Source organism: Ceratotherium simum, chromosome 19 (genome assembly GCF_057802395.1).
Source record: "Ceratotherium simum simum isolate JZ-2026a chromosome 19, ASM5780239v1, whole genome shotgun sequence".
NCBI classification, from domain to species: domain Eukaryota; kingdom Metazoa; phylum Chordata; class Mammalia; order Perissodactyla; family Rhinocerotidae; genus Ceratotherium; species Ceratotherium simum.
Window position 1 is genome coordinate 56,881,839 of NC_141918.1, and position 13,628 is coordinate 56,895,466.

The 13,628-nt window shown below is 42.0% G+C and overlaps 1 protein-coding gene across 4 annotated transcripts in view; it reads left to right on the forward strand.

Annotated features, from left to right (window-relative positions):
* The window catches only part of ARFGEF3 (ARFGEF family member 3), a 165,581-nt gene extending 155,159 nt beyond the window's left edge, over positions 1-10,422 (forward strand). For all 4 annotated transcript variants that reach the window (XM_087444176.1, XM_087444178.1, XM_087444179.1 and 1 more), the window contains 2 exons: positions 336-1,551; positions 2,938-10,422. In XM_087444176.1, coding sequence (XP_087300302.1) covers positions 336-1,551; positions 2,938-3,129 — 1,408 coding nt within the window. In that variant the 3' untranslated portion in view covers positions 3,130-10,422. The remainder of the gene's footprint in view (positions 1-335; positions 1,552-2,937) is intronic.
* The last annotated feature ends 3,206 nt before the right edge of the window (positions 10,423-13,628 follow it).

Consider the following 13,628-nt stretch of genomic DNA (forward strand, 5'->3'; position numbering starts at 1 on the left):
CAGAAAGCAAAACCATGGATAAGGGAGGACAACTGTACATTAAAAATTTTTTATAAAACTGTTCTTTTTGTTTTCTGAGGCTTGTTGATAATTGTTAATTCTGTCATAACTTATATAAATCTATAAAGTATCTGGAATTCCATTAATCATGATTAAGATGGTTATCGTGTAATGGCCCAAGAAGTTTTCCCTTTTTTAAGCAAGACATTAAAATACTGGTAGTTTACTTTGTTGTTTTGCGTGTGTCGTTCTCAAGTGTGTACCATCGGAATCGCTGTAAAGTGATTCACATGAGGCGGCAGGCTACTGACCAGTCCCTGTCTTTGCATTTGCAGTGTTTCCTTCAGGGAGATCGTGGTGAGCTTGCTGTCTCACCAAGTGTTACTGCAGAACTTGTACGACATCTTGTTAGAAGAGTTTGTCACACGCCCCTCTCCTGGGGAGGAGAAGACGATCCAGGTGCCGGAAGCCAGGCTGGCCGGCTTCCTCAGATACATCTCCATGCAGAACCTGGCGGTCATATTTGACCTGCTGCTGGACTCGTACCGGACGGCCAGGGAGTTCGACACCAGCCCTGGGCTGAAATGCCTGCTGAAGAAAGTGTCCGGCATCGGGGGTGCCGCCAACCTGTACCGCCAGTCTGCAATGAGCTTTAACATTTACTTCCACGCTCTGGTCTGCGCTGTCCTCACCAATCAAGAAGCCATCACTGCCGAGCAAGTGAAGAAGGTTCTTTTTGAAGATGATGAGAGAAGCACAGACTCGTCCCAGCAGTGTTCATCAGAAGATGAAGACATCTTTGAGGAGACTGCCCAGGTGAGCCCCCCAAGAGGCAAGGAGAAGAGGCAGTGGAGGGCTCGAATGCCCTCTTTGAGTGTCCAGCCCATCAGCAATGCAGACTGGGTGTGGCTGGTCAAGAGGCTGCATAAGCTGTGCATGGAACTCTGCAATAACTATATCCAGATGCACTTAGACCTGGAGAACAGCATGGAGGATGTTCCCACCTTCAAGAGCGACCCCTTCTTTACCCTGCCCTCTTTCCAGTCCGAGTCATCCACTCCATCAACCGGGGGGTTCTCGGGGAAAGATACGCCTTCTGAGGATGACCGAAGTCAGATACGGGATCACACAGGTGGGTCTCTGAGCCTGAGGGGGGCCAGTGGGGAGCTGCCGCCACTGCCCCCCCCCAAAGGGGAGAAGAAGGATCACAGCCGGAAGAAAGAGTGGTGGGAGAATGCGGGCAACAGGATCTACACCATGGCGGCCGACAAAACCATTTCAAAATTGATGACTGAATACAAAAGGAGGAAACAGCAGCATAACCTGCCCCCCTTCCCCAAAGAGGGCAAGGTGGAGAAGAAGGGAGAGGCCCTGGGTCCGCGGGGCCCAGACTCCCCACTGCTGCAGCGTCCCCAGCACCTGACAGACCAAGGGCAGGTGCGACATTCCCTCAGTGCCGGCCCCGAGCTGCTGCGACAGAAGAGGCCGCGCTCGGGCTCCACTGGGAGCTCCCTGAGTGTCTCTGCCAGGGACGCGGAAGCCCAGATCCAGGTGGGTTCCTGCCGGCCAGAGAGCACAGGGCGGCGCGCTGGCAGTGCGGAGGGAGGCTGGGTTTCCAGTGACAGACATGTCCCCTTCAGGAGCACTCGAACCCCAGCAGGAGATATAAGCCAGTTTACCTCCCAAGTCAGCACGCCTGCGCCTGAGAGGAGGATCCATCTGTGTCAGGGTATCAGTGCGTAACGGATATTTTATTCTCAGATAGTTTCAGGAATTGTTTTTATAGGTTATAACGTATTATTGAGAATCAGGAACCCATCTGTATAAATAAGGTGAAGCTAAAGCTTTTGAAATGGATGGACTTTAGCAGTTGTTGAGTCCTGAGTATACCATTTGAAGCGAGCACTGAAGAAATTCTCTAGTTATGAAAAATTATTAAAGGAAAAGGCAAGCTGCATATTATTATGTGGTTATACCAATGACTTCTTTTCATCTCAAGTTTTCTAATCCATCCTAAGCACATAAAAATCCTCATTCTTCACGGGGCTTTGAGTATTCCTATTCCTTCATATAGTTAATATTTGTAATTCTATGGTACATCAAAAAATGAGTTTGAGAAGAAAACAGTGTTGGTACTGTTTTGTTCAACTTGAGAAGAGATTAGATGGGCAAAGAGAGAAATGGAGGGATCTAGAGTCATGAAGAGCCCTTTAAAAATAGTCTGGATGTTTATCTTAAATTGTAGACCCCTGTTGCAGGCATAATAAGTTAGGAGATCTTGGGCCCTAGGATTCTATGAACCTACACAGGAGTATATGCTTAGAATGAACATAAATTTGAAATTAGTATGAATTTTGGAAGATACCTTATTTTCCTCTGAAGTGTCTTGAACATAGAACTAAACTTCATAATTCAGAATCTGCAGAAGTCATCTTAGACTAGATTTGCAAAGGTAGTCAGACTGAGATTCGCGGTTCTTCTTGAACACTGACCTTCTTGACAAATAACATGCCTTAATTGCCTTCTCACCTCTTGGAGAGGTGCTTGTGATTTTAAAAGTTATCCTAAATTAAGGTAGACCTATTCCAAGTTTTCTAGGCATTATAGGGACTGCTGATTAAAAGTGTCCCATGGCCTATGGAAATCTCATTATGAGAAGGCAAGAGTCTTTAAAAATCTGAGGAATAAATAAGATTTTTGTAGTTTGTGAAAGCTAAAAATAAGGTATTCCTAATGTTAGATGAGTCTCTGCTATTCCTTATATATATGAACTTAAAATGAAAATTTATTATAGACACATTAAATTAATAAAGACTAATTTATTGCAGCGTAAAGCCTGAGAAAACTCATTTGCAAGTGGAGAGGGCTTAGCGCCACCCGAGAGTTCAGAGGAAACCACAGGAGAAAGCTGCTAATTCTCTTAAATCTTTCTCTTAGGCATGGACCAACATGGTGCTAACAGTTCTCAACCAGATTCAGATCCTTCCAGACCAGACCTTCACAGCCCTCCAGCCAGCAGTGTTCCCGTGCATCAGCCAGCTGACCTGCCACGTGACTGACATCCGAGTCCGCCAGGCTGTGAGAGAGTGGCTTGGCAGAGTGGGCCGAGTCTATGACATCATTGTGTAGAAGACTCACGTCCGTTCCCAAGGAGATACAGGAGCGAGGGTTAGAGTATAGAGCATGCCTGCCAGTCCAACTGATCACGTTTTCCCCACGGAAACCAGTGTCTCAGAGAACAGTTAGCTGCTCCCTAACTCGTCAGCACTGGGGCCGTTTGGATACTAAGGCTGTATCTAGATGACACAACCATACTCTGATTTTGCACATTATTTCAGAAGAGTCTACATTCCTTGACACATTTCTAAATCCTGAAGTTTATTTCCCAGCAATGTTATCGCCAAATGGGTCACTTTCAAGGACCACTCCTTTGAAAACACTACATTGATCCATCATTTTTTTTAAAAAAATAATTGCATTATTTTTTAAAAAAAATATCTGCTGGTAAGTCAAGCTGATGTATACTCAGACATCCAGTACCAGACATTATTAATTGGAGGAAGATTTGTATTATGATTATGGTTTGGCAGGGAGAGCAACAGCTGGAAAAATATATTCTTGGGTGTCATAATCAAGAAAGGGATGACTTTCTCTGTGAAATATTCCGGAACATTCTAAATTGTTCCTAAGTTGTCAAGATCTTCTGGTTGGTATTCGCCAACCTCCTCGGTAAGGTACTGTTGTGCCTTATTTCCCTGTTTCTGGAGGAAGAAAATTCTTTCCTGGCAGGGTGTAAGTCTGTGGCATGGCAGGCTTTGACACACAGTACCCAGTGGTGACGTTCCACGAGACCTAAGAGGGACTGGCCGCCAGGCCGCCTTGGCTGTCCCGTGAGTCTTTGCTTTTGCTCCCAAGACAAAAAAGGAAAGAGAAAGAAAGAAAGGTGCCTTAGCTCTTTGTTGCACAGACATTTCTATGCTCCACAGTGATCTGAACATAGGGTACATTTGGTTTTTAAGAAAACAAAACATTAAAATGCAACTCATTTTATATCGACACCCATGGAGGAAAGGAACTCAGTTCTTCACCCAGTGAGCAGGCTTCTCAGGGAGGGGGTGGGGAAGGAGATTATGAGGAAATCGCTTTAAACCTTAAAATTTATACAACAGTCAGGTGACCTCATGGTGTCAGCCACATAAGCCCTAGTCTCAGAAGAAAAGAAAACTGAAGCAGAAGGGCACAGCATGAAGTTTAGGAAAGTACATGTTCAATTTAAAGTAGTTCTCCCTGGCAAGTAAATTACCCTGTGTTTGAGGTCTTTTTATTCAGGCCAATATTTTAAGCGGATATTTCTTTTCCTAAATATTACTAGAAAATTAATTTGGAAGCTTTGTCTTATGATTTACAGTATACTTAGCATTTCTTAAATTATAATAATGATTGAAACTCCTCAATCAAGCCCACTCATATACATTATAGAGAGTAGAGTTAGTTGCTAAGACATAATTTTCCCAGCCCCTAAAAATTATTTGTAATCAAATGTCATCCTTTAAAAATAAAACATCAACTCTTCAGAATGGAAGTAAGGATTTAAAACTGAGAACTGTATTCAGTTCTGGTATTTTTAACTTTGTCTTCCTTGAGAAACATAACACGATCTGCAAGGTAAGAGGAAGACAGGGCTCCCTGACTTATTTAGGCCATCTAGAGTAACCTCGTCATTCATGTGCCAACTAGAGAGCACCCCAGGACTCAGAAGACGGTTTTCCAGTTCCACAAAACACTGTTTGCCTTCAGAGTTTACTCATTAGACAATAATTCAAGTGTAGAAACAGGTCAACTATTTGATCTTAACAAGCAGTGAATTGTTGGGAGAGCAATGAGCCATGTTCCATACTTTTGAATTTTTATATTTTGTAAGTAGAATTGAAAGTTGAGTAGATACTTTTTTTTTTTTTTAACAAAAGCAGTACACCGTGGTTGTTTTCTTTTTCTTTTTGTAGCTTATCTGAGGTTCGGTTCTCCTTTGTGAGCCCTGAATACTACAGAATTTACTGGGGAAAGAAAAAAAGCTTCAGTAAAGCAGAGTAATTACAAAATGTTTATATTAGCAACTTTTTATAAAGTATAAAAATTCAAAGGAAGCCAGTCTCGATTTGTGGGTATCACGTCCCAGAGTCTGTTACTTGTTCAGCAGGCAGAATTCATTCTCGGGCAGAGTCTCTATTATGGGATCCGAGGCTGGTTTATGAAAATAGATCTACCCCATCCTGTGTCCCCACTCAGCTCTAGTACTGGCCTGACCGAGTCCCAAGAGTAAAACCCTGAGAGCCTGTACAGAGCTCTTGACCCACAACTCGGTCAGGGATTTGGTCCCTCACTTCATCTTCTCCATCACCCACCCCAGGGCCAGACTGGTCTTCATCCCACCTCCAGATTCTGGCCAGATTCCAGTCAGAAAATTAGCTAAGTCACAGCAGTGCTTCTCACAGGTATTTGCAGTTTTCAAAAAGGACATTGTTTGATGCAAATTACCTCTAAGGAACAGGACTTAAGGTCACAGTGAAGTCAGTCAAATCTTCCCAGGGGTGACAAAGAAAGGGAGACCATTAAAAACCCCTGGTAGATGAGTAGTCCCTTCGCAAACTGCCCCGCCCGCCCTCTGTCCTGGTGTCTCAGTTTCCCCATCTCTTCCTTCACTGTCTCCCACAGCCTTTATAGTCACAACAGTTATTACCATATATTCACGGATCTGAGCAGACAAGGCTTTGCACATTGCTTTTAGTTGCCTGTATTTACTGCCAAAAGTGTGTTACCCTGAGGTTGAGATTTACTCTCTAATGTTTTGGTAAAGTGTCCATCATGTAAAAAGCACCTGGAAACAAAGCGTAAAGGGATTCCTGAGAGCAGCTCAGCCAGGAGCACCACACCCTGCAGCAGGGCTCTCCGCCAGGAGGCCGTCCTCGTGCTCGGCTCCCCCGGCTCTGGCGCCTCCCAACCAGCCTTTACACCCTCCTGTCCTCTCTCCCGTGTGGTTATTGTCTAGCTTCCTCCATCTGTGCAAAGCTAGGGCACCTTTTACCGTTTTTAGGCTATTCAAGACTGACCCGTTAAAATATTAGCTCAGATTAAAATATTTTCAATCAAACATGACAAAATGCAACATAAGTCAAAAGTACCTTTAAATGGAAACTTCTTGGTACAACAGCATTAGGCTCTTTGTTGTTTTAAGGAGAGGCTTATGCAGGGTCAGCAGAGAGTCAGTGGCCTGAACTGTGAGAAGGTAATGCAGTTATGTAATAGAGACCCCCCTCTTCCCCCAAATACGTCGCAATACTGCTCATATAGCTCAGTGTCAGTGCCATCAAACCACACAGAACACAGACCCTGCTGGGGGCTGGTGACAGCAGCAGGAGGCTCCAGGGGCAGGGGAGTTACCGTTGTTGAGTGCCACCGTGAATGTGGGTCTTTACCCACCTCGTCACGTCTGAGTCTCACAGTAGCCTTGTGAGACGGGTACTGTCTTCCCCATTTCGTCAGATGAGGACACAGACCCAGAGAGTTTAAGAAACTTGCTGGAGATAACCAGTAAATGGCAAAGTTGGTTGCAGAAGAGGTGTTCCTGAGCTCAGGCCATGCTCTCTTCCCACCTTCATGCCCCTAGTGTACAAACACTTCAGTGTTCTAGGGAACTAAACGGTTAAAATAAGTGGAAATGACTTGATGTCCCAGATCCATAGTGTTATGAGTATTTTTAAAATAGGGTTAAAAAAAGAATAAGAAAAAGATAGTGTTTATACACGGAAAGATCATATATAACAATTTTTTTTGGCTGTTTGAAAATAAAGGAAACAAAATCTAAATTTTAATCTTAAAGCAGAGCCTCAGTGGTAATTTAGAAAACTCACTAAATTAGGTGGAAATGAGGGAATAATATTGTCCTTGGCCGGCTGTTATGCAGAAGAACCAGTCTGTGTCTAGAATGATGTGCACGATTTGGAAACCTCTTTCAATTCCCACTTAATCACTCAGAATAAAGTGCCCTGTAGCCAACAGTGCCTCTCTACTTGCCTCCCAGGAAGTAGATAATACTAAATTTGTAGGTAATCAAGGTTCAGGAATATGCAAAGTAAAGGATAACCATTCTTCAAAATGCACCTTCTCTGAAAAGGAAGCGGCTGGTCGGACAAGATTGTTTAGAGACCCCGGTACTGAGGGCATCAGGTCAATATCCATAGCATCCTCATGCTGTGATGCCTCCCCAGATTTCTGCTTGCTTTGCAGAGGAGGAAGCAGGCAGAGGTCAGTCCACACGTTGCACCATGCGGATGACAGAACTTACACGTGCTTGGGGACTACTTAGCTGAGCCTAGTCAGACTTAGTGTGGCCTTCAAAACTTAAGCACTTTTTATTGGAATTATGAGCTTATTATTGGCAAGATTTATGAAATTAGTAAAAAAAAAAAAAAACCTCATAATTATGCCTCATTAAAAAAAATGTGTTCTCATTCATTAGTGGACCAATCTAGAAAACTGTCTTTTTGTGAGATCCTCTTCCTCTGCTTGCATTGTAATGTTTGTATTTGATGTGGAAGTAACTAATAACTTAAAGTTTTGGACTAGAACACCATTTAGATTTCCAAAACACAATTATTACTTCAGGGAAGATAGGCCAAAAGAAAATCATCCTCTGGAATAGTCTAGGAAAAACTCAGTTGAAAACAGTGGTCGCCGTCCTCATAAACAGTGGCACCGCTTAGTGAAGAAAACACACTAGCACCCCGCGAAACCTTTCCCCTCTATCTCTGTGTAGTAATTCAGGGGGTTCCAGGGAGGAGAGGCTGGTGGTCATCTTAGTGACAAAACTGCAGTCAACTGCTGGTGAATCCCATTCGGTTATGGTTCTTCCGGCCTTTCAACCACCGAGATTGTTTGTACTGTTACTTCCTATCCTGGAGGTTTGAGTAGGGGTTGTCTAGTATCTTTTCACTTTAGAACAGTGGTTCTTAAACTTTCGCAAACATCAAAACCACCTGGAGGGCTCACTTATGCCCAGGGTTTCTGAATCAGTAGGTCTGGAAATTTGCATCTCTAACAAGTTCCCAGGGGAGGCCAGTGCTGCTGGTCTGGGGACACAGATGGAGAACCACTGCCTCAAAAAAAATCTCCAATGACCACCTTTAAGATCAGCCTGACTTATCAAGCACTAGAGGAAAACTGGACTTAACCTTGGGCAGACAAGCTGGGATTGGATTCCTACAGCATACCCGCTCAATCTTCCCCGGTTTCTTCTACCAATGACTGGTTTTTACAAGCCAGAAGACAATGAATGTGTAAGTTCTGTGGAAGAGTGAGGTCAGTGTGAGCTTCTGGTCTTTGTATCTGGAAACATTGATGCTATGGATGGTCATCTGTATCATGCTGACCCTTTGACTTGTACTGAGGTGATTTTAGATTTAAGTATGTGGTGTTTGAGTTTCATCTGTCCGTACACCTGTGATGAGATGTTTCCATGTTGACTCCATTACAGCCTTGGCTCCTGGCTTCCAGAGGTTTTTGCATAGTGGCTCAGTTGCCAGTAGTTTTGCATCCCTCATCAGTCGTCAGAATCTCAGCACATCAAGACGGTATTACTGCTCAGTGCACCTTCGTCTGTCACTTAACTGTCTGGTGTAAATTAATATTTTAATTTCCTGTTTATCTGTAAGGAGTCTACCAAGTGGCTTCATGGAAATTTGCAAACTGAACCAGCCCTCTTTTGAGCAGTACATGTGCCTGTTTTAAGAGCTTTTCGGTTAAATATGTTTTGCTTGTGCACGCGTCTGCACAATGGAGACCATGTTCATGATCTCATCTTCCGAATGGTGGGAAAGATGTGAAAGTACATGCGCTCTCTGGAGCACAGTGAACTCACATTAACGCAAACATGGACAGGCCTTAGTTCATCTCTTAACTCTATTCAACTAATTAGCTTCAGGAATTTTTTCCATTAAAAAAATAAGAATCATTGAGGGAATAATTCAAGAGAAAAATGTTAAGTACCTTCAAATCATCACCATATAAACACACAATTCTTACTGATTTAATAAAGTTTCTCTAAAGACTTCTGCTTAAATACCCTGGCATTATTTAAATTGCTTTAGATTGCTATATGAGTAGAAAGTAATGACTATATTTACCAGAATTAGTGAGATCAGAAAGCACATCAAAGTATTAATGGGATCAAGGATTCAAGTCCTTGCCCCCGTAGATGGAAATAATTGAAGCTTTTTTGTTTCACTTTTGTTTCCCAGAATCATTTTTGGAAATTATGTTTGCATTTAGTTCTTTTGATAATAACTGATTTTAAACTAAATTTAAAAAGTTAATCTCTAGGAATAGTTTATTTTGAATTTGTTTTACCAACTGGTGCCAGAAAGGGGAGGGGGACTCTAAAAGTCAGTCTTGTGAACTAACATGTAGGATATTATGCTTGCTCTTTAGGTGAGGGCAGCCCAAGCCCCTGACCCTCCCAGCCACCGGTGGTATCCACGCTAACTCGTGATTACATGCAAGCTACTTTGTGTTCCTCCCTCTGCACTTCTTCCATCTGATTCTTGTTGGAAGTGGTCCCTAATAAAAATCGGTTTCCCACTAAGTAGGCAAAACTGGACAAAGATTGACGCTTTTAATATTTTTGGTTTCACTTCAGTTTGAACCATGTGGTGGAATATTGGTGTGGCAGGATGGGAGCAAGAGGGGGCTCCTGGAGGGAAGGAAAGGCTGGGTTGCTTTTGTTTGTGTTGGGAGGTGGGTGGGGGGAGGGAGCTAAGAATAAGAAGTTTATGGCCCTAAAGAAGCCAAAAGACTGTTATTCAAGATGATTTTCCTGCCGTTCTAAGAGGAATAAACTTAAATAAATATTATGAACAGGTCCCCTACCACCGTCTCCCACTCTGCATAAAGCCAGTGGTGGTAAGGGTCCTTTATCCTGTCTTGTTTATGCCAAAGAATCAACCTGTTTTCATTGAAAATTATAAATAAATGAAGCTTGGTATAGCCGTAAAGATTTGAGTCAGTGTGCCATTTTATCTATAGAATGCAGAATTCATCCTTGCTACCCGTTCACCGGGAGCCTTGAAGCATTTCCTTTACTAAGGACTTGTCAAGGAAGTACAACTTTTGTTTTGCCTTATTTTCTCAGTTTGGTCACATTTATTAAAAAAGAAAAAAAACCTGAAAACCACCTTTCTTTATATGTTGATATAACTGATTTGATATGATCTGTCTGTCTGTTGTTAACAGGTCCCTGTAAGCAAACTTGCAAGTGTATTTTGTGTACATTTTATCTGAGGTGAAAATGAAAATTCTAAAGAGAAAATATTTTAAAAGACATTGTATTTATGTTGCTTGTGTTGTAGAATAAAGATTCAAATGCATTAAACAATCTGACATGTGAAACAATTTTCTTTACCAAACAAATATATCAAAATAATTTATGTACATATCCTGTTTACAGAATTCTGCCAAAAGAACTAGCTTCCTTTCCATGGCATTTTGTTACTCGAGGTGGTCACTGTTGACAATTTGGTGCATGCCTAGAAAATACATTTGAAGAAATATACACACACCCCATTGTTTCCTTTTTTAAAAAAGGCTTATTTTTCAACATTGTTTTGATTTTTTTCTTCATAAGAATGGATATCAGATTCCTATCAATAGATATTTATTCTCTTGATGTAATTTATTCATTTAAAAAACTAACTTACCCTTTGTTCATAAACAACTAAATCCCTCAATTAATAGGAATGTTATTATTAAATGTAATATTGAAAATACAGCCACTTTTAACTTCATGATCTTGTTGGATTGAAGTTTTAAAATTGACTGTTTCAAAGGCTATTAATAATAGGAGCCTAGGAATCATCATGCCCAAATCGTGGAAAACGCCTCTTTGGCGGGTAGAGGGAATCTGTGTTTATGACCCTAAATCACGGCCCTGTCATTCTCTCGTACACTCCTGTCGTCTCCCAGCTGCACTGTTAAGACTCAGTCACTTCCATCCTACGGACGAAATAAAACTAGGACAGACACCCACTTTGCAGAAGGACATCACAAACATAAGTGAGCAACCGTGTTCATGGGTGGGGCAGCTGGTGCAGAGCAGAGAAGGCCTGGGCCTTAGCCAGAGAAGTGGCGTTCACATCCCAAGCTTTGCCCTCCTGGCAGCAGGAAAACCAGACGACACCTGAGTGCAGAGCTCATGGATTCTGCTTTATGAAATGAATATCAACTCTGACCTCAGAGTGTTGTTTCATAATCACACGAAAGCCCCAGGGTTGCAGTGCTTTGTAAATAATAGTGCCTAATAGATGCTCACTACTACGTGTTGGAGGATAACCCATTTCAGAAGTAGTCCCAGTATTTTGCAGGATGATTTATACTTGAAATCTAATGTGACCTCTCCTTGACGTTCGTACCCATCAGTGCACCACAGCACAGAAAGCCTAGCATTTTGTGCCAACCTTATATGAGGATGTCAGCAGCCCACATGCAGGTCACTTTAATCAAACATTCTGGAAATAAATGCTAGGTCAATAGACAATTCTTCCATTATTAATATCCAGTGATGAATACAATATGTGCATAAATCTATGTGTAGTTCTTAGTAAAGACCTGATACGCTTCAACTATTTGGCTTATGATCAAAACTTGTATTATAATTTAGCTTTGATGAATATTTCATATCACTCATCAGAAAATTCACTTTCCCATCTGGCTTAAAGGTAGGTTCAATCAGCAAGTGAAAGTAAAATTGAAGCCTAATGCAATATTGTAGCTTTCGCATACTGACCAACATTCCTGTCAGCTCGAGCCTTTGAAGGAGCTCTGTGGCAGCCTTCTCTCTCTTCCTTGTTTGTATTTACAGATTCCTAGCTACAGCATCAAGTCGTTGGTGCCCTGAGTCTGCCCTGCTAACTTAATCTGGTTGCACGAAATGTTCTGTTGTCAGAGAAACAAACCAACCAGTTTAATGATCTCATCCAAACTCAGAGATGGCAACAGCATAATTAAATCCCAGAGAAACTTATAAACAATTTCTAAATCATAAAAAAGTACTATTTCAACATGAAGGGATCAAATTCACAACACTTTAGAGCTGAGGACTCAACTGTTGAACTTCAGTTGAGTTTGATATGGTTTCCTGGCCGTCCTTATATCAATCTATCTGTTATTTGCTATATTAGCTATTGTTGTAACCGGTACAAATGACATGAGGAAGTAAAACAACATTCTTGGCCAGGGTCTCTGGCAAATAACCTTCAAGAAAATAATGTTGTGATGCAGACGGCTCCAGCTCAACTTGAAAAAATGAGTATTGAAGTTAATTTACCAGTTATAAAGAAAGCTGTGTTGGCTATATTATAATTAAAAGTTCAATATTCCAAGGTTTGCTTTGATTGGCTCCTGGGATGGCCAACAAATCAGTAAATACCTGATGGATTTTCTTAATGTGACAATGGGTTATGAAAATAACATTCTCCTAGAAGCCTAGAATAGATTTATTTTTCAAATGGGAGGAATATATGTTATTACAGACCTCTCAAGTCACAGCCATTTAGAAATGGGCTTCTTGGAAAACTGAGCATATTTGACACCTGTTCTAGGCCCCACCAACTGAAGGCACAAGCAGTGTTTACATGAGCACAGGTTTAGACAGTTAAATTTTACATTGTTAAATTAGTAAGTTTTTTTTCTTTTTTTCTTCCCCAAAGCCCCAGCACATAGTTGTATATTCTAGTTGTAAGTCCCTCTAGTTCTATGTGAGCCGCCGCCACAGCATGGCTACTGACAGATGGGTGGTGTGGTTCCATGACCGGCAACCGGGCCCCTGGCCCTGGCCCAGGGCACTGCAGCAGAGTGCACCGAACTGGAACTGCTAGACCATCAGGTCTGGCTCTTAAACTGGTAAGTTTAATTTAACTAGCTCTTATTCCTATGGGGAAAAAAGTTTGTAAAACCTTTAGGGACTAGAGCATGGCATGGGGTTAAAAATAACGTCTCCTCCTTGCCAGGTCTCTGTCAGCCCCCCGCTGTGTTTGGGGGGCAGCAGCCCGGCCCTCTGGACACTCTCAGCTGAGCCCACATGTTCATTGCTGCTTCCCTGCTCAGGCTACTCCAAGGAATCGAATGGAAAGAAGTTAACACAATCGTAGGGTTGTTTCAAAGGCTGCCACTGAAAGGATGCACAGGATTCAGTAATTATCAGAATAACTGGGACTGTGTCTTTCATGAAACCATGTAGCAGCCAATATTCAGAAAGGGGCACAGGTATGGACTTAAAGGACCAGATTGTAGATGAATGTTACCAGACCACCTTTCTTCAATACAAGTCTTTCCTCAAAAGCATTAAGTAGAATCCTATGGCTGAAAAGTATATTTGAGATATTAATCTATGTTCTTTTTTCCCCCCAGTATTTTCCCCATTCCTTTCTTCCTATTCAAGTAGATAGTTGGCTCAAGGGTTCACTGTTTCATGGGAGGGGTATGGTGAGACAGAATAACAAAAAAATTACTTGTGAGATTCTCTGGCTCTTATACTCTAAAAGCCTAAGCCATATACATATACACATGCACACATGTAAAAA